At 36.3% G+C, this 26,226-nt stretch overlaps 2 protein-coding genes across 4 annotated transcripts in view; one reads left to right on the top strand and one right to left on the bottom strand.

Moving 5' to 3' along the window:
* Window positions 1-18,986, bottom strand: part of sez6l2 (seizure related 6 homolog (mouse)-like 2) — a 21,319-nt gene extending 2,333 nt beyond the window's left edge. The window contains exons 1-17 of one of the 2 annotated variants that reach the window (XM_038282245.1): window positions 18,822-18,986; window positions 18,022-18,098; window positions 16,811-16,939; window positions 16,493-16,708; window positions 12,521-12,654; window positions 11,493-11,685; window positions 10,901-11,086; window positions 10,631-10,814; window positions 9,392-9,555; window positions 8,935-9,129; window positions 5,536-5,674; window positions 4,596-4,792; window positions 4,249-4,443; window positions 2,688-2,891; window positions 2,384-2,575; window positions 1,739-1,777; window positions 1,471-1,588 (exon numbers count right to left, since the gene is read on the bottom strand). In XM_038282245.1, the coding sequence (XP_038138173.1) occupies window positions 1,471-1,588; window positions 1,739-1,777; window positions 2,384-2,575; window positions 2,688-2,891; window positions 4,249-4,443; window positions 4,596-4,792; window positions 5,536-5,674; window positions 8,935-9,129; window positions 9,392-9,555; window positions 10,631-10,814; window positions 10,901-11,086; window positions 11,493-11,685; window positions 12,521-12,654; window positions 16,493-16,708; window positions 16,811-16,939; window positions 18,022-18,073 (2,537 nt within the window). In that variant the 5' untranslated portion in view covers window positions 18,074-18,098; window positions 18,822-18,986. The remainder of the gene's footprint in view (window positions 1-1,470; window positions 1,589-1,738; window positions 1,778-2,383; window positions 2,576-2,687; window positions 2,892-4,248; window positions 4,444-4,595; window positions 4,793-5,535; window positions 5,675-8,934; window positions 9,130-9,391; window positions 9,556-10,630; window positions 10,815-10,900; window positions 11,087-11,492; window positions 11,686-12,520; window positions 12,655-16,492; window positions 16,709-16,810; window positions 16,940-18,021; window positions 18,099-18,821) is intronic. The other variant, XM_038282246.1, reaches the window with a different exon arrangement.
* Window positions 18,977-26,226, top strand: asphd1 (aspartate beta-hydroxylase domain containing 1). Of its 2 annotated transcripts, none has more exons than XM_038282248.1 (6): window positions 18,977-19,125; window positions 21,561-22,032; window positions 22,194-22,370; window positions 24,792-24,999; window positions 25,413-25,526; window positions 25,609-26,226. In XM_038282248.1, the coding sequence occupies exons 2-6, from the start codon at window positions 21,586-21,588 to the stop codon at window positions 25,716-25,718; spliced, it is 1,056 nt and encodes a 351-aa protein (XP_038138176.1). In that variant the 5' UTR covers window positions 18,977-19,125; window positions 21,561-21,585; the 3' UTR covers window positions 25,719-26,226. The 2 variants fall into 2 exon arrangements, with proteins under 2 accessions (XP_038138176.1, XP_038138175.1); XM_038282247.1 differs by having other exon boundaries at window positions 22,164-22,370.

Raw genomic sequence — 26,226 nt, 5'->3', positions numbered from 1 at the left:
AGAAATTTTGCTTTCAATTCATATAGTGGCATCTGGCTGTTTTTTTTTTGTAAAGGTCACTTTATACTTTTATACTTTAAGTACTTTATGGAGCACATACTTTTTCACTTTTACTTGAGAAAAGAGGTGAAGTTGATACTTCAACTTTTACCAGAGTGTTTTTATACGGCAGTATCTATACTTTTACTTAAGTAACAAATGTGTGTACTTTTGACACCACTAATACTTTTAGGTAAGGTAGAAATAGGGTTTTAATCTTAAGGGAAAACTGGATGTTAAATATCCATTTAAGTGTACATCATTGAAATCCTTTTATATTTCTGTTTGGGATGTGAGATTGTGAAATAGCTTAAATATGGAGCTCAGACGATGTCCAAGCGTGATCCAATTTAATGAGTTATGATAGGTTTTATTTTTCATAATTTATCATTTTTATTTTGTTTGTGCTGCATCGTCTTTCTTCTTTGTTGTTTCCTTTCTATGCTTTATTTTCATTACATGATATTTGACGGTAAAAATGGGGCAGGATTCAATAAGCCTCTGCTTCTTTCTGCTCTTTTTTTTCAATATTGTTGTATAGTAATTTACTAAAACTGTGTGCTTCGGTTTATGTTTATCTATAAAATAAATAAAGGTATTTCATTAATTCAATCAGTTCTGTATATTGAAACAAAAATACAATAATTTATTTGAGCACCTAAGTAGCCTGAAAGTTATTAGCAACATTATTTAGAATGTAGGTTGATGAGTTTCAAGCATTCAGCCAACAGAAGACAGCACAGCATAGCACTGGATTAAATTATATTATTATTAGATCATCACTTTTGTAATAATTCCGTTTCATTCGTTTTGTTAGTCCTAATGGGCATTTTATCTGGCACTGCTTTTCTCAAGCTGTGCAATTTTTAACATTTCTACTAATCTATAGTGTTGAGGTGCTGGTTTCCTATGGTGCTGCTTTTGGCCTAACCATAAAAAAAACACAACCATGGACAACTGTAATTGGAAAATGCAACCCTGGAAGTATGTCAAGCTGTTGATTAGCTCTTTCAGTAACCAGCCTGATGTTTGTTTACCAGAGATGCCTGTTGTGGTTTGCCAAAGTGCAGTTTTATCACAATGATACATTATTAAATAGTGATTGGTGGGGCCTCTTTAGTGTGCAGAGCACGAGTGGCTTAATTTTCACCACTTCTTTTAACAAGCAGACTGGTGGTGTGCATTGACAGGCATAGCAGAGGCAGATCTGCATTCCATTGTGGTGGAGGAAATGCTGCTTAAAGATGCTCCTTAAGAATTACTCTTCACTGCAGAATCGTGTGATGGATTTATTCTCCTCTTTTTTTGTTGCTGTTTTTGAAAAAGTTTCTAAATCTAATATTTAAACTAATCTATAACTTAATGTAAAGCCTCAGTGTTAATAAAGTGGAAGATTATAAATAGTTAGCTTTGGTCAAGGGAAACCCTTACTTTGTATAATACATGTAAAGGCCTCCAATCAGGAGGATGACCAGGATGATGGGCAGAATTATTGCCAAGGCGATGTTTTCACTCAGGATCTGATGGGATGGCCCATCAGTCTGGGACACTGCAAAACAATGAACAAGTTGTTTTCATCAAATAAAAAGTGTATTTCGCTTTGTGCTAAACATACAACCAATAAAACTTATTTAGATCTCAAACAGAGTAGCTTTTTATGTAGGAATTGGTCGAAACGTGCATTGAGATAAAAAATCACCTTCTGCCTTGCGGTCATCAAAAAGCCCTTCGTATGCCACTGAAAAAAGGAAATAAGATATTACTAAACAGTTCAACATCTCAAAAAAAAGAAAGAAAAAAGAAAAAAAAGAAGAAAAAAATGAAATAAAAAAGGTGTTTTATTTTATAGCCAAAAAATGAGAGAAAACTGTATTGATAATGAGAAAACACGAAAGTCAAACTTTGTAAAATAAAAGTAATTCATATTGTCCAAACTGAGCAATAAAAAGTAAATAAATGAGACTAATCTAATTTTTTTTCTAATCATTTGATCCAGAGCACTGATAAATAGGGGTTTTTGAAGATATGGTTCATCGTGATGATCCTGATGCTATTTTAATGCAGGCGAGCACTTAAAATATAAATAAATCTTCAAGCTGTCTCCCTAATGACCTTTCTATTACTACTGGTTCATAGCTTCTCATTATGCCCTGGATATATGTATTTTTAATGATATTTGATTGTCTGCATTTCTAAATGTGAAACACTTAAACTGGTCTAACCTCATCTTTACTGATGTACACTAAACAAAAATGATGTGTTTTTTGTGTCTTAAAGTATTTTTTCAGTGTGCCACAACAGTGAGAATGAACCAAAAAAATCCAGGGGCGGAGACCACCTTTACCTTTGCAGAAAGGTGGAGGGCTGTTCCACTGAGATGGGTGGCCAGGCACACAGGTAATGATGACCTCTCCAATGAGTTCATAGCCTTCGTAGCAGAAGAAGCGCAAAGTTTCTCCGGCCTGGTATGTGTGTTTGTACAAAGTTTGGTAGCCGTTGTCAGGGGCTCCAGGGTTTGTGCATGGGTCATATTTCACTGAACAGAGCAAACATAAAATTTCTCACTTTAAAACTGATGGACACAAAGTTATCAGAACAAACTTGCATTTTGAGTGAGAAAAAAAAAAAAAAAAAAAAACAGGCCTTACAGACACACTTTGGGCTGCGGTCGCTCCATTTAGGGGTACCAGTGTCCCGCCCGTGGCAGGAGATTTGGCTGGGGCCTTCAAGTTGGTAACCCTGGTTACAAGAGAAACGCACTACCGTCCCCACAGTGAAGCCTGCTTCAGGACGCACAGAGCGTCCTGAAGTAGCCCCATTCACCACCTCTCCTGGATCAGGACACTGCTGGACTGTGAGGGGTAAAATGGGACTTAAGTTACAAAAAATCCCCAAAGACATCAGGGGACTAAGGAGAAGAAACTACATGAATGTCTAACAAAAGGCATGACAGAGTCCAGTTTCTCTTTTACTTACACAAAGACATAGAATATTTAATTAAGTCAATATAGCAGGATAATTTATTATTAGGCTCCAATAATATTCAGACTTCTATATGTTGAATTTCTTTGTTTACCCCCCTAAAATCTGACACCTCTAAATTAAATCAAGTGTAATATATTTCTTTCTGAAATGAGAAGCTGTAAATAATTCACCTGCATGTCCTTTATTCTCAGTATAAATCCAGTTTAATAAAACTTGATTATAAAACAACATCCCATGATCTGAGCATCTTGGGATGGCTGCCCCGTTCATTGTTCAGAAAAGCAGTACATACATAGTAGTTTGTGCTCCTAAATTCTATCTATATGGAAGACTGTGGAGCAGAAAATACTATTCAAAATGAATTTTAAAAGTTTTCACCAGTTAGATCACTGTATGATCTGGTTGAACTGTAAAGTGCCTTGAGATGACATGTGTTGTAAATTTGGCGCTATATAAATAAACTGAATTTAATTGAAATTGAATTGAATTGAATTAGACACAACAGACAGCAAACTGGTCCTTTAAGTTGAGGGAAAAATGTCTTTCTTTGACTTCCAGCATTGAAAGTGAAAAAACATAATCTCACCCTGACACATTATATTATTTCCCCAGGGAAAAACATGTTGCAAAATTATGCTGCTGGAAATTGAACAGAAAGATAAGTAAAAGTATATACAGCACAATCAACAGTAAATTTGACTGGTGATGTTCACCCAACTGGAATATGACCACAGCATAAGCAGTGCACATGTTAGAACTGCTTTGAGCTATTTTATATTAAAGAATGTACAAAAGAAATGAGTGTTTTATATATATATATATATATATATATATATATATATATATATATATATATATATATATATATATATATATATATATATATATATATATATATATTTTTTTTTTTTTTTTTTAGGAGTCTCAATATATAAATGGGAATCCTGATGAAGTAGATTGCCTGATAAAAGATGTTCTTAACACGAACTGTGGTTCTTAAATTTCTTATTAGGATTATAAGAGGATTAAATGTAGATTAAATGAGGGAGAAAATGCCGGGAGAGAGAGAGAGGGAAAGAGAAAGAGAGGAAGGTGATTTTTATTAGTGAAGAGTGTTGATAAATGGACATATTTAAACAGAAGAGTAAATGATAGAATTAAAAAAAATCTTTCTGACTTAATTGTAATATCTGATAATTTCTATTATCTTAATTATTCTCTCACCTTTAACACATGTGGGTGGAGGGCTGCTCCAGGTAAGGTCCCACTGGCAGGTGATGATGTCTGAGCCGCTGATGTCGTAACCCGGCTGGCACTGATAGGTCAGCACGCTGCCTCTCACAGGAGAGGAGTGGGACGAACTTATCCAGCCAAACTCGATTTGAGGGAGGGTAGGGCAGGTGTCATTCGGCTCCACCTCTGCAAACCAGGCAGAGAAAGAAAGACACTTGGTGACTCATTTAAGGTGTTGGAGATTGTTTTTCAACTTATAAGTAAAACACATCTAAATATCAACTCACTCTGGATCATAAAGCAAACTTGGGTGTTGTTGGATTTAAAAGTTCACTCACCACGATAATGAATGAGGAACCCCTGACTGAGGATGAAGCTGGAATCATCTGGGTCGCTCTGAAACTGAATGGTGACCTCTGACCCCCCAGACACGATCTGGAAACGCTCTCTAGAGCCCATATACTGGCCAATCACGTGTGACATGAGGTCACGGCCACCGAAAACTGTCAGCACATCCGTGTGACGAATATTCAAGCTGAAGGAAAAGTGAAAAAACGAATAAATAAATAAAAAGAACTTTCATTTCAGAGGTTTTTCTCCTATTGAAGCCAAACTATCCACCCACCTGGTGCATTATTTTAGTTGGTTCACTGAGAAGACTGAAGAAAAGAAAAAACTCCACAAGCAGCAGATTATTTTTCCTTTCCTCAACCTTTGAGCAGCTGTTAATTAGTTTAATTTGTGCTGCATTCACTAATAATATGTTAACCAATAGGCTTCATTTAACACCTCTGATATATTACAAGTCCTCTGATGTTATGTAGCATGTTTGTACATAATGCTTTATAATCAAATATGCAGTTTTTTTTAACCTTATTTCATATTTATTTGTATCATTATTCAAATATATTTATACAAAATAGATTGATTTATTATAACATTTACTATAAATATACCTTTATAATAAATGTTTATTCATTTCAATGCCGTCTTTTAACAAAGTTACTGCAAAGTTCCAGTTGTTTACTTGGAATTTATTATTTTATACCATTCAGTAATAATAAAAAAGTTCCAAAGTAATAATAAAAAAAAGGTCTATGCTTTGTTGATTTACAGTTTTTTTTTATTTAATGGGGCTTTATTTGTAATTTCAAAAAAATAAAATGTAAATGAATGTATTAAAAAATTATACATAATAGTTAATAAAATCTAACTCAGGTTTTTTTTTTTTTTTTTTTTTCAATAGAATAGCCTATGCTCCTTTATTACCATACTCACATCTGAACCTCCAGCTCAACTCGTTTCTCCTCGTTAACGAGGATCTGCCAAACACAGTCCAGACCCTTGGAGTAACTCTGGGGCCAGTCAGGGGACAGAATGGTACCGGAAGGCTCAGTCAGTTCTCCTCCACACAAAGCTACAGAGCACAGAAAAATATAAGTAAGCATCTGGACTGAGAGTCCACCAAAGAACAAAACTTAAACTAAATGACTGGGCTTAATGGAGAGCATCAATCAACATTTGTCAATGGGATTTTGGATGCACAACTATGGGAATACAGGGAGAATGCATTCATTATTGGATTAGAATTTCTTATAAAGAGGGTCAAACCTATTTGTTGTCTTTATTCAAATCCATAAAATGAGAAAAATTGCACACTTAAATGGTATTAAACAACAAAAAGGGTGGCAATCTGTTTACAATGGTTTGTTTGATGGTTGAAAGGTTTTGGCTTTGAAGTTTTTTTGTGGACAAGTTACATTTAATTTCATGAATTTCTATTGACTAAATAAATAAAACCTGGCCGAGATTATTTCCAAGGCCATTCTGTTGTTTCAGGATACAAGACCATGCAGCAGCTCTCCTGTTAGTGTCAAATACTATGCCCTTTTTCTTTAAAACTAATGCTGACCACATGAATACAAACTTTACAGTTAAAACTCTGTATTGTTGGTCATTCAGCTATACTTTACTTTGCCAGAGTCGTTTCACAGTCTTCTGTTCATACTTCATATCTCTCCCTCTTGTAATCTTAAAAGTTTCCCAGTCTTTAAGGAGGAATTTAATTATTTTTACTGGAGTTTTAAAGGCTTCTTTTATCTTGGACCACATAAACTGTTTGGTCCGAATAAAATCTAATCTATATTTATAGCAATTTCTAAAGATGACATTCTGATCGAATGCATTGCTTGAGGCTGAATCATCTGATCCACACTCAAAAGAGGTTTCTTTCAAAAATCAATAAAAGCACAATATCACCATTGAGAATAGAACACCATTATGCTAAACTAGGCTGAATATTTAATATTGCTGATATATATGTGGTGTTTAGGTACATGAAATCCATCCATCCATCCATCCATCCATCCATCCATCCATCCATCCATCCATCCATCCATCCATCCATCCATCCATCCATCCATCCATCCATCCATCCATCCATCCATCCATCCATCCATCCATCCATCCATCCATCCATCCATCCATCCATCCATCCATCCATCCATCCATCCCTATGTATAGTTTAACAAACAAGAAGCAGCAATAATAAATACAGAACTCAGGAAATTGGAGTCACTTTAGAAGCTTAATGATTAAATATACAATCCACTCAAAATCATCCTTGGTAAGAAAAGGTTGTCAAACTGATCTATAGAAAGAATAATTCCAAACAGAGCCATGCTGATAACATTTGCATTATGTAAGTAAAAAATATTTCCAATAACAGAAACTTGCTCTTAGAAATAGCTGTCAACCCATCAGTGTAAGTTTCCACTCTGAGGGAATCTGCCTGCTATGCTACATGGATGCTTCACCTATTAGCATTTAATCTTTTAGCTCCCTAAAATGCCTGGAATCAGAAATTAAAAACAGCATCTGGCTTTTGGTGCTTGACTGAGGTCATAGCACCTGTGTCTGTTTTATTTGAGTCACGTTGCTTCATGCTGCTCTTTGTTTTCACAGCATAGCAACATCACACCATCACTTTGGTTTCAACATCTTGCAGCTTTCGACACCCATCTTATCAAAATGCAGTGTCTAAGTTCAAAAATAGACATGAGTGAAATATCATGTGCTAAATACAGATTGATGTTACAGATTGATTGAAGCTTTCCATAGGCACATTATAAGACTAATACACAGTATTCAATTCCACTAATTTGCTTCTCTTCCTGACTTACCTCCATTTCAATGGGAGGAAAGTTCAAAAAAGGTGTTAAGGGTTTTTATAATGATCAACAGACAGGTGAACCATATTGTAACTCCCTTTAGGAGTGACACATGAACATCTAATTCATCAACATTATTTGCTATTTATATTAATGACATAGCCGAAGAAATTATCCAAGCTAAATTTATTGTAAAGTGGATGGTTGGAATTTAAATATTTCGTTATATAAAGATGAAATTGTGTTAGTTGCAAAAACTGAGGTTGCGTCAAAGAAAATAGAAGACATTTTTATCTTGTGGTGCAGTAAGAAGCAATAAAACTCAGGTTTTGCATTTTAGACAAAAGAGGATCCAAGAATGTGCCTACATATTTCCAACAGGATAATGCCTGTAAGTTTCATTAGATCTTTGAATATTGTGTTAAAAAAAAAAAAAGACAATTGATATTGCCTGAAGAAGTACAAGTCAGACTCAGCTGAAAAAGCTTTGGACTCTATAAGTCATGTCCTAAACCTTCATTTTGTAACCGTTCTACCTTAGCTGACACTACGGGATAGCCAGTTTTACTTTCTGCTGCAGCAGTGTGGGGTTTGAGGAAGCTCCTAATAATACTGCTGTTCAATTTAGAGCTATGATGGGTTTCCTTGGGTTGCTGTAGAAGATGAAATGGGTTGGGTGCATCGTTATATAAAACAAAAATCTGAAATGGTGAGGTTGTGGAATCACCTTGTTCTCATATCAGAGAAAAGATTTAAACTAAGATCACAATTACTCTAGTCTAAAGAGACTGCTAAAATATTTTTCTTTGTGATTTAAGTTTTATATACAGTAATACGTGTATATGTTATGATATGAATATAATAAGAATGTATAGGAATGATAAACATTGGTAGATGCAGGAGATTTGTAAGCAATCTAAACGTAGTACTTATATTTAAATCAACTATGTGCTTCAAACAGAATTATTTATAAATTTAAAAACAAAGAGACGATAAAGGTCATTGTGTGAGAAGTTAAGAACTGGTATTCTTCTAAACGTCTAGAAGAGCAATATCTGAGTGTGTTTAGTGAACTTAAAGTTGAGGAAAATTTTCCTTTTATATTTTATTGTCTTTCACATTATTTCAGAAACATTTAGTTTAAAACTGCAGCAGAAACATGTCTGATTTGTTTTTGGCTATCTGAAGCAGAAGTATTAAGATGGCTGCCCAATGAAGACACTTTTGTTTTAACAAAACTCATCAAAAAATTTTGGCAGCTGAGACAGAGATTTCTTTATTCTTTATAAAAAACATATATTTTTTTGTAATTTAGCTTTGGTAAATATCTTATGGTGTGTTTTATTTTATTTATTGGTTTTCCTTTTTTTCCTGTGTGTTGTAGTTGTTTAGTGTCTAATATGCAGGTTGGGTTTTAAAGGTACGGTACTTTAATAAATAAATTCAAATCAAATCAAATCCTTTCTGTATTTCTGTTGTGCAACCAAAGCTAGGAGATCAGACCTACCCCTGCACACAGGCTCACTGTCATTCCAGTGGGGACTGCGGGGGTCAACACACTCAATGGTCCCAGAACCCTGCTCCATGACGAAGCCTGGAGAGCAGCTAAAGCTCACAATTGTGCCCAGCTGATATGAGATGTCACTACTGCTGAAATTTCCATGAGGCATGTAGGGCTCCCAGCAGTGCTCGTCGTCAAAAGCTTCAGACAGAAAGAAGAAAGGAAATAAGCAACCGCTGCAGACATAAAAACAGAAAGTTCTTCTGTTTACAGATTGACTATGGTTTTCACACAATGTGTTTAAACCACCAACAGGTTTGACAAATTATCTAAAAATATTCCACTGAAGCAAATCTAAGCATTATCTTGTAATAAACGGAACTCTACATTTTGGCAGAATCTGGAAAAAAAAAATGTGTGTACGCAGAAAGATGCTTATTTAACATCCAAAGACAGCTCTCACCCTCATATCTGAGTGCCAACAGCAGAGGAATGGAGGAAGAATCAACTGTGAGCTCCAAGTACAGCATGGAGCCGTCGCTCAGCAGCCCGCGCTCCGGGACGTCATCGATATCAGAGTCAAAGAGTGACCGAGACAGGGAGCTGTTCCCACTACGGACAATTAACCTGGAAAAAGACAAGAGATATATTTAAAAAACACCATGATTTCTGTCTCAACAAGGAATATAGATGGAAAGCAAAGTGAAAGGTTCTACCTGGCAAACAATGATGTTTGATCTTTCCTTTGTGAAAGAGTACACACAGATTTTTACCTAATAGTCTTGATGGTAATTATACTCTCAGTTCTTTGAATAATAAATGCTGAGGGTGAGTGCATAAGAAAAAAAAAAAGAGTAATGGCTTAACTATCAAAGAGACCACTAGAAAGCACTTTCAGTCAAGGTCAGGTAAAGAATTTAAATGTTAATCCCTTCATTCACAACACAAGTAATCTCAAGCCAATTTACAAGGACGATACTGTCAGATTGGTGAGAAAAAATTCAGTTTGTAGCATCATTTTTTTTTTTAAAACGTTTCTACTGTGAGTCTAGATTTAGTCATGCCTCACTTTCTAATGAACCACATAACTGGACATTAAACAATAGAAAAAAGGAAATTAGTAGAGGTTGGTCTCATCTGCTCTCTCCTGCGAATGACACCTGGAAAGGATGTATGGGATTTTTTAAAAGGGTAAAGCTAACCAAAAAGAAGTGGAAATAGTGATTCTTAATGTATTCTTAAAGGAGCAGTTTAAAGCATTTAGTGACATATTGAAGGTGTGTAAATTTGACTAAACTCATTGTGATCCCATCATACCCTCTCTAAGAACACAATCCAGCTCAGGTGGCTGTACTGTCTGGTACTGTCACAGACTGTATGCTGCTTCAATAATATTTGGATTTGCAGACTCACTTCCAATTAAGTCTCTTGCCTAAACTGAAAAAAATTATGCATCTGTTTTTGGCATTTACTTCATCATATTTAGTTTCTTTAACACAATTATTGTATGCCCTACCCTGCTAACATGAAACAATTGTGTTAAAGTAACTAAATGTGATTAAATAAATGCCAAAAACCATACTCTAAGAGGAATTTGGGATGAGTCTTTGGTCAGAGCGAGAGAATGACACCCTCTTCCCCTGATGTCACTGCAATCATAGTTCAGATATGAAGGAGCATTGATCTCCAAATACAAGCTTACTTGTCTTCATCTTCATCCAGAGCAATCCTCTCAAAGTGTAGATGAAGCCTGTGTCCTTCTTTAGCTTCTATCAGCCAGTGGCAGCTTAAATTATTTCCATTACTGTGGTTGCTCACGGGCTGCGGAGGTGGAGACAGTATCCGTCCAACCGTTGCATTACGAATCCATCCTCCACAAGAAACAACTGAAGAAAAATGTTAACGTTTTTTTAACAATCTGTAAACCAGGTGTGCTGGAAGAATAACTGCAGATCTGCACAGTCCCACCAACCGACACACTGCGGCTCCGGAGTGCTCCAACGTGGTTGCGTCGTGTTGACACAAGTTGCCACCTCATGGCCGCGGATCTGGAACCCTGGATCGCAGTGGAAGTGTGCTTGGCCTCCAGGGTGGATGTCGGTCACTGTCACTCCGCCACCCTCAGGTGATGTGGGGAAAGGGCAGGAAAGCAGAAAGGCTGGCAGAAAAAAAAGACAGAAAATCTAAAGTTAATGATGCAGAAATAGTTACATTCTTTCCTGCAACATTCTCCCTAAATGGTGATTTAAAGCTCCACTCTTTCTGACAAGCACTCAGTTTTCTAGAAATGCTAAAGTATGATACTTTTGGTCAACGTGTCTTTATATCTACTCAGCCTTTTTGTGCACATTCTTTAATCTGATGGATATTGATCAGTACAACATATGATAAGCCATCTGGAATGCTGCTACATCTCTTTTCTTAAGACCTTAAATGAAATATAAACCTACCACAGACAAAGCTGCCTTATATGTCACATGTTTTCACTGAAGACTAATATTAAACCTTTATGTTTTTAACAAATATCTAACTAGCGACATTGAACAGACAGAGGTTATATTTACCTTGATAGTGAAGGCTGAATGTGCCATGGTTGGACTGACGAAGACTGCGGTAGTGAATGGAAACCTGATTGGTCGTGCTGCGGATCACCTGGCCCTCTTTCATCAGCGTCTCATTGGCTAAGAGCTCCGGGCCTGAACCGCCTTGACCCATGATCACCAGAGATTCTTCCTTTGAGAGGTTCGTTTTCCTCACCTTGAGAAAGAAAAGAAAGATGAAGATGACAGAGCGTTAATTCATAAAATTTCGAGGAACTTATCCTAATAAAATATTCCTAAACAACTGAGCTTATTAGCTGCACTGCTGCATATTGATTTTCACTTTTGAGTATAAAATAATAAATAGCACAGTTTTGTATTTCTGCTAATCACACTGTATTGCAGTTTTGACAAAAACATGGTTATGTTAAAGCGTGACAGAAAATGGATGGATGTTTAGAGTAGAAATCTTTACCGATTAGTTTTCCAAAGAGCAACATTATTATTATTACAATTAATACTGATAACATATTAAAATACATTATTATGATTATATAAAATTGTGTATTTATAATTCCCTTTAATATAAAATATATTAATTATGTTGATTGAACTTTATTGCGTAAGAAATGAAACAAATATTACATTACCTACTTTCTTTTCTTTTTTTATATTTTTACATATATATTTTGATTGTTTCAGATTTGATCCAAAATGTTTTGACATTCTTAATTAACAATTTATAGTTTCCGATTTCTAAACAGTTGTTTTTTAATATTTGCTTTTGAAAATATGTGTTTCAGTTTTTTTCTTGCAATTATTTCAATCATTTCTAGTTTTATTTGTCTCCTCATCTGTTTATATCCTCTGAAGCCCTTTCGTGTTGCTTCTGTCTGTGTAAACTGTAATATTGGAATGAGTTGATCCTGTTTGATAATAATATGATTTATGTTATCTGTATAATCCGTTCAAAGTTTATATCCATAAAATAAATAAGTCGAATGCAGAAAAGAGTTCATAAAACTTATTTACACATTTTAAAATTACACAACCTGAATTTCCACGCCGTAGCCAGGATACACAGTAATGCTGTAGGTGCATTCCAAAGTAGATAGTGAGGATGATGATCCAGGATCTGGGGACTCAACAAAATCCTCCATCGCTGACAAAGAAGCATTGCACTGCACTATAAAACAGAGAAACAACAGAATAAAGAATTTGATATTCATCAAAAGGGGCATTTTTATGAAAGTTATAGCCCAGATTAGTCTGTTGAACAAAATATCTGGCTGATTTAAAGCAGTTTCTGGAACATGGTAAAAAGGCAGCTGCTGTGCTGTGCATGACGGTGGTTCGACCAATTAATATTTCAGATTTGTCATTAAGAGCTCTGAAATTCTTTTATTTACTTAAAAGAAATCTGGTCTACCATGTTTCCTTCCAACAATACTCTTATTTTTAGGCCAGAGCTACCCCCACTTGTACATATGGTTTTTGGTTGTTTTCCACTATTTGCAGATTTATGTGAGGTGACTGCAAATCAATCAACACTTTGTGGCAGACTCAAATTTAGTATGCCCCACGGCACAACCAAGCAGCAGCAAGAACAGTTTCAAGAGAGCTGAAGCATTCTCTTAAAGCACAAATTTACTGCTGTACCTGGTGAACAAACATGTTTGAGATATTTTTTAGAGACTACATGAGACCAGCAAACTCCAATGACCACCCTATGACAAAATGAAACACCTCAAAACACAGGTGATGCTCCCTCTGCCTTTTTTCTCTAAAGCACACTCACACCTTAAAGATCATCTTTCTCACAAGACATTTCTCTCTCCAAGTTTGCTGTACATCAGCTGGCCCCCTCCGACTCAATCACATTTCTTTCATTCTCCTTTGTTGCTGACACTCACCAGCTCTCAATCACGAGTTATGAGAGCTGCACAGGCACCTGAACCAATGGAAAGGCTGCACTGGTGTCTCAAATGTTTTTTTTTTTTTTCTGACACCCATTAGCACAGGATCGTCTATCACATCATGATGGTCTTATAGTTATTGGCCGGCATGACCACAGGCAGACAAAGATAGTGCTACTATTAATATTTATGTCTTCATAAATTAATATTACTACATGCTCAATGTCTGGCAGTGACTTTATTTAATGCACTAATGTATAGGTTTATGGTATAAATAGAACTAATATTAATATTATTTTTTATTTCTATTCCTACTTTTCAGCTTAACTGTATGTATATATATATATATATATATATATATATATATATATATATATATATATATATATATATATATATATATATTTTATATGATATAAATAAGTGAAATGTTAGAACTGTAAATATACAGTGATATGTTTCTATTACTGTTTTTATGTATTTTTTTTTACTGTTTTCAAGGCTGCACTTTGAAAAAAATGAAATCATGTTTGGTAAACAGTGCCTTGGAAAAATTCTGGAACACAGGCCTATTTAGAAATTCACAAACAAAATCGAGTAGAAAAATAATCAGACATTGGTTCACTGTATTTTATCCAGTAGAGTAAAAGGGGTTTGAATACAAATAACTATCAACTTTTTAGATTTTTGCTCTGAAATATTAAAAACAAAACACATAGCTTCCTATGCTTTATGCACTAGTTTGGTTGGTCCAGCCCTTAAAGGAATAGTACACCCAAAACATGATTAGCCTTCATTTTCTACTCACCCCCATGCTGAACAACACTCTGGAGTACTTTTTTGATATCTCAAATGCATCTGGAGATCTGGGAGGCTTCTTGCTGTCTGCTGACATTCAAATAATGGAGGTCTATGGTGCCCGAGACAGAAAGGTCCATAAAAGTCCACAAAAACGTGTCAATATTCCTCCATACTGCTCGTCCAATGTATTCCAAGTGTCCTGAGTGGGTAGCGTCCATAATTTACTCGAAACGAAGTCATTTAGAATGTTTTTAGAGCATAAACAGTAGTGTATAGGATTTCCTAATAGCGCCCCCATGCGCGCTCACGACGCTACGGAAGCCGGCAGACCAAACCAGCGCATTCAGCTCGGCAAAGAACTCATGCTCTTCCTCAACACTGAAGTCCTCAGACATTTTTCTTTCGTTGTTTCTTTCTTTGCACAGGTAAACAGCACATTTCTTCTTCTACGCTTGCATTATCGGCAGAGCAGAGGCTGAATGCGCACTTCCTTCCGGTTTGGTCTGCCGGCTTCCGTAGAATCGTGAGCGCGCATGGGGGCGCTATTAGGAAATCCTATACACTACTGTTTAGGCTCTAAAACGTTCTAAATGACTTCGTTTCGAGTAAATTCTGGATGCTACCCACTCAGGACACTTGGATTACATTGGACGAGCAGTATGGAGGAATATTGACACGTTTTTGTGGACTTTTGTGGACCTTTCTGTCTCGGGCGCCATAGACCTCCATTATTTGAATGTCAGCAGACAGCAAGAAGCCTCCCAGATCTACGGATGCATTTGAGATATCAAAAAAGTACTTCAGAGTTTTGTTCAGCATGGGGGTGAGTAGAAAATGAAGGCTAATCATGTTTTGGGTGTACTATTCCTTTAAAGTTCCTCTAAATACATTCAAGTGTCTGGTATGGATACTTTTGTAGTTGGCTATAAGATTGATTGTGCATAGTGTAAATGCATTAACCTTACATATGAAATTTAGTACTCATCTACATTTCTAAATATTGCATTCTTGTTACTTTAAATTAACTAGATTGTTTAAAATTAGAGATCATCACCAAATGTAAAAAAAGGATTTGATTTCTATAAATGTTTCTTTATCTATATTATCAATATTGAAAGGAGGCATTTTCTGATACTGGCTGAAAGGCTGCTGAGCAAAGAAAACTGTTTGCAAATACATAAATAATTGGGGAAAGGACCTTCAATTGATTTACAAGTCTTATAAACAAGTCTTGTGAAACTAAACTCAAAGCGTTTGGCCATGGTGACCATTTTGATTTCAAGCAGCATGCTTACAAACATAAGATCTCCATCAAAACTGAAGTACAGAAGTAAGAGCATCAAGCTTCGGGTGGTTTGCTCTATGAGAATTTGGTGGACTTCATCCTTCAGATGACATTATAAGGGCAGACGAGGAGGTGGAAATAATGAAGTAGCATCTCAATACATCAGCTAAGAAGTTAGAGGATGTCAAACTCAAGGCCATCACAAAATCCTGATAAAGTTCTTCAAGGTAGAGCTGAAAAGGTGAGTGTGAGAAGGGATGACTATAATAAAATAACACCTGGTCTATCAGAGGGAATGAGTCAGTCAAACACTAAGGAAACAGCTTTAAAGACCTGACTGTGTTTAATTTAATTCCAAAGAGTTATTAAAATGGGACAGATAACTGTTTAAAATTAGAATCAGCCTCTTCTATGCTCCTATAGTAAACATCAACACCTGGTGGCAAGAAATACAAAAAATGCTAAAGGCCACAAGGAAGGAGGAAGGATTGTAATTAGATGTGATGAACAGATGACTATAGGAACATGTTTAACTCAACTGATATGATCATTGTAATATTTAAACATAAAACTTTGAATAATTCAGTTGAATTGTGCACCTATTAAATTCAAAATGAGAGGATTCTTTCTTTTAATTTTTTTTCTTCACAGGGCACCGAGTGTTAATAATTATAGGTGTTTACACATAGAGGTCAACTGCTTCATGGAGCTTTATGTCAGGGTGATCGAGAAACACGATCTTATTTGTTTGTTTTAACATCCACAACATTTAAAACTGAACCTCATCCTAGTTTTTAACGACAAAAATATGTAAAACACATTGATAAATATAGAATTAATCGATTCTTCACATTGAGCCCATCAACAGTATATTTAAGTAACCTATTGTTTAAAAAACAGTTGGCATAATTTAAATAGAATGAAAATGAACATAAACGCTTTACAGTGTCACAACATTTCTTTTATAATGTTATCATTCAAACAATAAAAAACCCCAAAAGCACATTAAGGCAAAGTTGTACCTGGCATGTGCATTGTAGTTATGGTGGTGGTCGTTATTAGTGTGGTGGTGGTCTCTTCTTCTAAGGGGAACGAAGACATTGGACTCCTCAATCCTGTCTTGCCTGCAGCGGAAGAAGACCCTAAAGCTGTGGTAAGGAGCCCCGGTGATATGGCTGCTGCTGTAGACTCAACCGGCTCAAGCTCTGGCACTGCCTGTGTGGGATTGGTGGTGGTACCTGCAAATTGAGAAGGTTCAGTTTAATCCAGTATCCAATGAAGGGTCACTTCAGGGATTTAAGTACAGTCAGAGCATAGAGCTAAATTTTCTGTTAGTGTACCTGTGACTCCAGGAACCTGTCCCAGGTACTCTTTACTTTGCAGAGCAGCGTGTATCAGCTCACCTGGTGGATAGGAGTCTGGAGCTGATGTGGGCGATGCATCAGGCTCAGGAGTCACGAAGCACACACCTGCAACAGACAACACCGGTTACTGTATTTGTTATTGAGAAAACGAATAATTTACACCTCCTGAATATTTCCTAATTTTGTCACATTGCAACCACAAAATACAACATATGTCTCATGATTTCATGTGGCAAAAGAACGTAGAAGATAAAGAGCTAGAAAATGAAAACATTATTTCAACAATGAGCTCCTGACAGTTTGGTGCATTTTATTATTACCAGCTTTGTGGGTCTTGAAGCTGCAAAACTTTGACTTTTTTTTTAAATAAAGTTTTTCAAGATATTCTGATTTGAATTTAGGTCCTTACTTTGATAGGATCAGTCTGACACATATGTGTGTTTTAATCTAAACCGTTCTGTTATAGCTCTGTCTGCATGCTAAGTAAGAGTCCTAGTGCCATACAGCAGAAACCTCTAGCAGGTTTCCCTCTTCTCTACAGTAGAAAAAGCCACGTGATGCTGCCACCAGACCTTATGTATTTTCCTTTGCTGCATATGTTTAGTGAAGTTGTATTTTTGTTTCATTTGAGGAAATTCCTTCCTCAGCATGCTTGCTCTGTCCATTTAAACAGGACAATGCATGGCCTTTTTTTCCTAACTGCTAAACATTAAACAGAGCTCTGCAGGTTCAATGCTTGGGATTTTGCTTTATAACCAGAATATTCTTTAAAGTTCACCACAGCCTGATATCTAACCAGTCTTGTGTGTTTCTTGATGTTGGTTGAGTAATATTTTTTTTTTATTTTTTTAGAAACAGCTTATAAATAATGTCAAATTCCATACATATAGGCTCTGTCTACTAGCCAGATTGACTTGAAAGTAGTTGGGTGCTTTATTTAGGGGAATCAGAATAAAGAGGAGAGAGACTTTGTACATGCTTTATTTGCAATGAATAGCTTAAAAGCTATTCAATATTTATCTTCCAATACACCATTATTTACTACCTTGAAGTAATATAGTGAATAAATTCCATGAAAATAAAATGTGAAATGTGAAAAAGAGTAGATGTAGTGGATCAACAGATGCAGCAAAAATAACACTAATAATAAAAACACAAACAAGAATGGAGACTACAAAACAAATTACCTAAATCCATGTGCATCACGGTGAAGATCACAGCCAAGACTGCGAACCCCATTTTTTTCTGGATGAAGCTGAATGACCTGAGAAGGTTAAAAGGAAGAGAAGGAAAACAAACAGATCTGTGATTTTGCAAACGTGCTTCTCTGCCTAATAATAGCTCGTTATAGCAACAAGAGGCAAATACATCACAGAGCGGTAATGAATAGGCCAACAATCTATTAGTCACCGCATATCTGACTGATATGTTTACATCAAACAGGCCATAATTGACTGGAATCAGATCACCTCGACATAATACTGCTAAAAGCTCCGCTTGTGCAATTTATGCGCAAGGTATCAAATGGCATATGCAAAGAATTGCCAAATATGTAAAAATAATAATAATATATAATAATAAAAACATTGCATTAAATATATTATTTCTGTTAAGGCTTGATATTCGGGGTTTCCCTATGCAATGTCTCACCCAAATCTGCAACAACGCGCCGAAAAATGCGCTATTCCAAAATCCAGCTACCGAGTAGATATGGTCTCTGAAGGCTCCCTTCTGTCTTTTATTGTTTCCAACCTGTTAATTGTGTGAAAAAAAGCCCATCCGCTGCTATTCGAGGCGTTTCCTCTGTGGAAAATGTCAGCCGGGTGTGAGACATAAATGATGGGGCTTATTCGAGGGAGAGAGATCACCCGGCCCTCTTTGTGCGGAGGACGATTCTTTTTTTTCTTTTTTCTTTATTATTTAAACATCAGTCATCACCGCTGTTCTTTCCGCAACAACAATTCATTAAAAGGTGCAGGCTGCTTACCTTTCTCCCAGAATGTTTCCGCTTCTCTTTATTTTGTCAGATCTGGTATCTTGGGGGGTATAGCGTTGCTTGAGGCCGTAAACACGGCTGTGATATTGCTGGTGAGATTGCCTCTAGCTGGTTACCGTGTGGTTGACGCATTCGGCTATAATGTGAGGGCATTTGTGTTGGAGCGTCAAAAGCGCCCTAGCGGCCGAACGGAAAACTGCAGAAATACACATTTCTGTGTGCTGGAGAGCTGGAGGAGCTGTCCACCAACATCGGTGCTGAAGCTGTCAGACACGGAGCTTCACCGCGCATTAAGGTAATATACGACTGAGGTGTGGGATGCAGCTCCATAGGAAATTATCAGTTGCATATGGTGCATGATAATGCATGGCAAACATTTGGTGACAGCATTTTTATTGAATGGAGGATGTTTATGCCAGTGTGGTAAGTAAACAAGAGCCAGTTAAGCTGTGCGAGCTGATGCAGAGCAAAGAGCAAAATGAATGCTCACGCTGCTTCAAGGAGCATCAGCCCATGAAACATCCATGTCTGCCAATGGAGAGCATCCCCGATGTTAATGCAACAACAAGTCGGCTGCAACAAACCAATGACTCGCTTAAAACTCACCCTCTCACATGTACAATCGGTGAATCCACTGTTATTTTCTGTCTCTGCCTAATTGTAAGCAGTAACAAAATTACAATAACATACATCTTTCCACTATATTCTCTTTATCAACACTCTCATGATATAAACCCACCTATTTTTTTGTCTTCAGATTAATTAATGCTTGGCCGAATATTCTTGGCTTTGTAGTGATGGTAAGAAAATTACATCTATGCTAACTTATTCTGAGGCAATATGTAAACTGTTAAAGTTAAATTGCTCCACTGGTAAACATGTTAAAAAAAAAGATCACTCAAAGGCATAGCAAATGCAAACCTTTTGAGCATATCTTTTTGAAATTTAAAAGACAAAAAACACAAAAAGAAACAATAACAAACAAACAAAGTTAAAAGTTGATAAATTAACATTTAACAAAAATATTATAAGCTCCAACAAGTAATTTAAGAAGATGGACTAAAAACACTTTTTGTATAAATTTTCAAAGATTATGTGTTATCCAGTACTTTCTGTTTCTCTCGATTCTACATACTTGACACAGGGACCAATTCTCCTAGCTGAAGGCCCTTGACTGAACAGGGCATATTTATATTGCTACCGAAAAACTGCAGGTAAGGTTGTTAAGATTATCTCCAAAACTCACTTTCAGAAGCTGCAGGAAAGGGTAACATCTTAATGACATCAAGTCTAACCATCACATCCTGTCTATGTCTCAACCAGTTGTTTAATAATACCAAAAAACAAAACAAAAAGGCTTTTCCTTTCCTGCGATCACAATGCATTCAAAACTTTAGACTCATTTTAACCTTTGGTCGGATAAGTACAAGGTTAAAAATTTCAGCATTAAGACGGGTTTTAAGTTTTGGTGTTAAAAATAAACAAAAATAATATATATATGTAGAAAACTGGTTAAAACCCAGTAATATATGGTGGAGATATGGTATCATGAACATTTAAACCCCCAAGAAGATTTAACCAAAGAATTACTTGGCCTCTGTCAGTTAAGTACATACAGTTTAGTGCGCATTCGTGAACTCTTGTTTTCCCTGTTGTAGACACTCCCTTTTAAAAAGACTTTCCTTCTAGGTATTATTAAAGTAATTCTGATTCTGATATAGTATTGTTGGGTTTTCACTTAGTTTTACCTCAGTATAAAAGCTATTCACTGCCTTTTCCCTAGTACTTTGAATATGTAACATATTCAAAAATCAACACAGATGTGGTTCAGCAAACACCAAATCAGCTTTCATCTATAGCCAACACATGTTATCAGAGCTGAATCCCAAAGAAAAGTGTAAGATGAGCTAAATAGAAGCTATAGAAAGTAAGGATCCAGGCCTCTGAAGTATTAAGAAAAAATTGTCACTGATTTTATTTGTCCATTGCATTGATTTAATCACAATGAAGTTCAAAATTTTCAGTAGGTTATATGTATTATATTCTTCTCTTTCTCTCTCTATTAAGTAAAACTGTTATCATTTCTTAGGGAATAGACAGACAAAATTAGCAAATATAGCTTTATATTGCCTTGCCATACTGTTCACATTATACCCATTCACAGTCTATTATGAAGATAATTAGTTTTACTGAATATTTCTCACTGAAGGTCAGAAATGCATGATTAAACAGTCTTGTGAAGACAGGCATTTTTATGGAGAGGTTTAAAGCAAAGTTAACTCTCTGAATAAAGCACCAAGATCTGAAACTTCCTATAGAGAAATGTGCTAATCAAAGGAAAAAGGCAGACCAAAAATGACCACCACTTTTGCGCTTGTAGGGGAAACAGTGAACATGTACAGGAAGAATGAAACTCAAATTTCCTGTCTGACACAAAAATCATACGTAAAATGCAAAAAACCCAAACATATTAATTCCTCTGTTTTTTTTCTAGAGTTACAGTTGTGGATTTTTCCCAGCTTAGCAGATTAATTTATCCTTTTTTGTTAGCAGTCCATGTTCCGCTTGTTTCTCCAGGGGCTTTTGCATTGTGATGTGTAGGTATAGAATCACAAAAGCATAAGACGTTTCTGGGCTTTAAATGTGTTTATAAAACGCTATAACAAAAGTTTAATCTGAAATATGACATATAACTATGAATGTTTTTTTTTCATTCTGTTTTTCTTACAGTTGTTCGGTGTCTCTTGTCTAAAGGATGTACTGGTCAATAAGCACACTGCCTTTTCCTGAGTATGTTGAGCTTGGTGTCCATTCACTGAGTGGCCTTCTGTGGACTCTGCTATTCCTGTTTCTGTGGCACTGTTACCGGATTGGCTCTGACCTGCCAGTCCCAGGCCATGGTGGAAAGTTAAAGTCAAACTCAAGGCGGTCCATGATTTCCCGAAGCGGTGTGTGCATAGGAACAAAATGCAGTGCCCGATCCAAGTTATCAAGAAGCGATCAGATTGCTCCTTTTATTTCCATGGAAACAGCAAAGGATGAGGAGCAGGGACAGGGCTACCTCACGCCAGTGCTGAGTCACTCTTTATTCCCTGCCCAGGCATCTGCAGAAGCCAAGAAGCTGTACGCAGCACTGCAAGAGTATGCCAAGCGCTACAGTTGGGTGGGCATGGGCCGTATTCATAAAGGCCTTCGTGAGCAGGTCAGTCACTCTAAACCGGTTTATTCCAGCTACAGTAAAAGCTAGGAATGTTTCTGATATCTTTATGTAATGGATACAATAAAAGAAAAGCTGTAAATAAAATCTTTATTTTGTGTTTTCTCCAAATTAAGGTCAGACTGAATGATCTCTCCACCATACAGAAGCCGCATCTCTTCTTCCTGCCAGATGTCCCAAGTGTTCCTTTTTTCCCACGAGATGCTCATCGACATGATATCGAGGTCTTAGAGTCAAACTACCCTGCCATCTTGGCTGAATTCCAGGCTGTTTACCAGAGAGGCATCAACCACAAATCAGGCTGGACATCTCTGGGTGCAAAGGTATCCAACAGAAAGTTAATGTGTCATTACCAGCAAACACAAACTGATTTCTTATTTTTTTGCTATAGAAATACTTAATAACATACTGTCTGCAGACAACTCAGAAAGTTGTAAGAAATAAAGAGGAATGTTTTTGTTGTTTTTTCATTGCAAAGTTCATCAAAAAGAAATGACTAGAATATTTTTTATCATTTAATAAGTAGACATATCATGCCTTAAAAAAATAGTTGTAAAAATAGAGTCGGAAGTAAAATTGATACCAGGATTTGGGGAGATCTAAACAGATTTCTTTTGAACACAATCCAATCCAGTTTTATTTGTTAAGCACTTAAAAACAACCACAGTTGACCAAAGTCCTGTACAGACAAAACATAAAAAAATAGAACATAAAACAGTACAGATAAAAAACAAAACAGCTAAAATATGGATAAAATAACATTCTCATAATAAAATCATTAAAATTGGGTAAAAGATAAAAGGTAAAAAAAGATAAAAAAAAGATATAAAATTAAATAAAGTCCACTGTCCTGCTAGGTGTTGAAAGCCAAAGAGGAAAGGTGGGTTTTTTGACAAGAGATTTAAAAAGTGAAGAGGCTTGTCTGATGTGCTGAGGCAGGTCATTCCAAAGCTTTGAAGCTGCAACAGCAAACACGTGTTTGCATGTACTGTCATTAGGGAGTCAATTCTTTTTACCTACTCTGAATGGGACTACACTGCATTGACCATAAACCCATTAAATGGCTGCGTAAAAGCACAGAAGAACAGATGGCAGATAAGATAGGCTAAAATTTCTTATTTTCAGCTAGATTGAAACAAAACTGAAGTAATAGTTTTGGAATAACTGTGGTAAAAGGTAGCATACATCTTTAGTTAATACAACTAGAATCCATTAGTGTAGTGATGGACTTAAACTTTCAGAGGCACATAAAGACAGTAACAAAGTAGGCCTTCTGTCACCTACAGGATATGTCCAGGATAAAAGGACTGATGCTTCAGTATGACCTTGAAAAATGAATTCATGGGTTCATATTTAGTAGAATGTCTGCAACAGTGTCTTCACAGGTCTGCCTGAAAAGTTGATTGGACAGGAAAACAATAGAGCGCATCCCCCCGGTTTTAAAGTAATTACAATAGCAAAACACATACGAGAAAACAGACTTTATAATACTTCTGTTAGTCTACAAATGACTGAATGGCTTAGCTCCATAGAACAAAACACAGAGAAGCAGCTCTTAGTTCTTATGCTCAACTACTCTGGAATAAACTTCCAGAGAACCATAAAAGTTTTGAAACCTGAAATTATCTTAAATCCAGGTTAATTATTTTTTTTTTTTGTTATATAGAAATGCCTTTGACTTTTCTATCTTATTAGTCAAGATTTTTGTCCAACTTCATATTTTGTTTCTTATGTAATGTTCTTCAATTCATTTTATTCTCTTTAATTATTCAGGTTAATTAATTATGTAATTACCTTTATGCCACTGCAGTGTACTTTTCTTCCTTTCAGATAGATTTCCTTTGAATTGTGTTGCTACTGAAATGGGCTACATAAATTAATTTGCCTTTCCTTCCATTTCATCTTATCTAAGAATTACTGTATGAAACCATGGAGGCAAGAACTGCTACGGCAATCTAGCATCTGAAAATAGAGAACATGGCATGAAGGGAAAGTTACTAAGATTAGATTTTTCTGTTAAGCTGACATGCTTGGCAAACTGAAAATTATTCAGGAAAAAAGGTTGGGATATCAGGAGAAGCTCTGTAGATCCAAGGTTTAGGTGTGAGAATCTATTGACTGAATAACTATTACTTAAAGAGAGCCAAGAAGAAAACTTGAAGTAGGCCAACCTAAGTCTTCATTCATTTATGTATTTATTTGACTTGTATAAGAATTAGTATACCTGTTGAAGACGATGCTCTGATCAAATGAAACCAAATTTGAAATTCTTGGCCTGTGGGCAAAATATTATGTGTGACAGATGTCACATGGAGGCAAGACACAATTAGTGGTTAAAACTTAAAAGTATTACTCAATAGTTAGGTAGGCATTTTATTAAACAGTTTTTTAAATCTTAAATTATTTATTTGGCTTATTTTATCTTTTGAAACAACTTTGCGTGTGCATACATCATCTGGTATGTTTTGTGTCTCCCCAAATACCCTAACTGATCATCTTAGGCTGCGATAAAAAGAAAAGCCAGGGTGATTTTTAGCTCCTACTAGTTGATATTTCATAATAACTTGTTAGTTTTGCTCTTCAATTAATTTTTTTTAAAAACACCTGGAAAGGAGGCCTCTAGAGATGATACTCTCAAGTGGACTGAAAACTAAATCTTAGCACATGTTAGATTAAATTTGTAAACTTTTAAGCAGGTTAAAACACGACTGTGACCTGAATGTGGATTATGTTTTCTTTTTCAGAGCCAGGCTGTGTTTACCTTGTACAGTGCAGGTGTCTGTGTGGCAGAAAACTGCCGCTCTTGTCCCTCCACATACCGCACACTTCTTTCTCTGCGTACATTCATAAACAGCAACTCATTGGGATCTGCAGGATTTTGGCTGCTGGGCCCTGGAGCTACACTGACGAGCTCCTACGGACCAACAAACACACGCCTTCGCTGTCACCTTGGTATTAGAATGATATTCACTTTGTTGTTAAGATAAAATGAAGGGTTTTGATGTAGTTTTATTAATGATATTCTTAGAATTTAAGTTTGATTAAATGCATTGTTTTGTCTCATCCCTCACAAATGTTGAGCTTCTTCTGTTAATCCAATTCTATAATTACATGAACTTCACATGCTCTTTGTTATAAAACAATGTTTTCATGGAAGCACAATAAAATCACCAATGAGACTACTGTGCTCAGTTATGTAATTTATTAGAAATGCATTAACAGGGGGGTGGAGGTTAATTTCTCTGTTCTGCATCTTGTACTGTGGCCCATCTGACAATAATCCTCTCAGTTTTAAAAACAGATGGGACATTTCTGTTTATTGTTATGTAGAGACCCGAACAACAACATGAAGTTCTCTTTCACAGGTTTGCAGACGCCGGCTTTGTGCGAGCTGGTGGTGGGAGGCGAGCCTCAGTGTTGGTCAGAGGGCCACTGTCTCCTCCTTGATGATTCATTCCTTCACACCATCTCTCACAAGGGTAGAGAGAGCCACAACAGTAAAAATTTTGTTTGTTTAATCCCATGAAACCACCAATAATCATGTGTCTTTGCCTTTTTAAGGTCCTCCAGAATCTGGACCGAGAGTCATTTTGAACGTGGACCTATGGCATCCCAATGTGGCTGCAGCAGAGAGACAAGCTTTGGATTTCATGTTCACCCCTGACCTTTGACTTTTTTCCTGCACTTCCTGTGAGCCCCTTGCTGGGATGCCTTAACTTAGCCCAACTCCCCCTGGTTCACACGCCTCATTCCAATCTGTGAATCACTGTGCAAATCCTCAGTTAAGAATTAGACAAGCCATTTGCTAAGCATTCAAGCAGTGTTTAATGTTTGGTCTACAGTAGTAATCCCGAAAGTGGTGCAGTACTTTTGCTGTTATGCTTCATGCATGACGCACTGGTTTAAAAACACAGTCTGATCACATCTTAAAGCACAAACATGAGAGCAGGGGTTAACTGCTGTTTTAGCATTTTAATTCCATTTGCTACGCTAATATATGCATGCAAAGCCTCAGACTTTGTAACTGTAACTGCCGTTATCTGAGATTTTGCATGTGCATGGGGACGTTTTAGATATTCATATTTTAAATTGGTTTGTGACTACAAACAAGTCAATCCAAAAAACTGTGAATACTTAATAAAAATGACCTACTCTCCTCGGATAACTAATCAAAACACA

The sequence above is a fragment of the Cyprinodon tularosa genome, unplaced genomic scaffold, assembly GCF_016077235.1.
Source record: "Cyprinodon tularosa strain WSP-4 unplaced genomic scaffold, ASM1607723v1 ctg181, whole genome shotgun sequence".
NCBI classification, from domain to species: domain Eukaryota; kingdom Metazoa; phylum Chordata; class Actinopteri; order Cyprinodontiformes; family Cyprinodontidae; genus Cyprinodon; species Cyprinodon tularosa.
Note: the sequence above shows the minus strand (reverse complement) of the source record. Positions and strands in the feature narration are given on the sequence as shown.

Excerpts from the sequence above, each read along its gene's own strand:
- asphd1 (XM_038282247.1), top strand. The coding sequence starts at position 21,586 with ATGTACTGGTCAATAAGCACACTGCCTTTTCCTGAGTATGTTGAGCTT. Across the intron at positions 22,033-22,163 it reads ATAAAGGCCTTCGTGAGCAG|GTCAGACTGAATGATCTCTC; the intron begins GTCAGTCACTCT and ends CTCCAAATTAAG. Across the intron at positions 25,000-25,412 it reads ACGCCTTCGCTGTCACCTTG|GTTTGCAGACGCCGGCTTTG; the intron begins GTATTAGAATGA and ends TCTCTTTCACAG.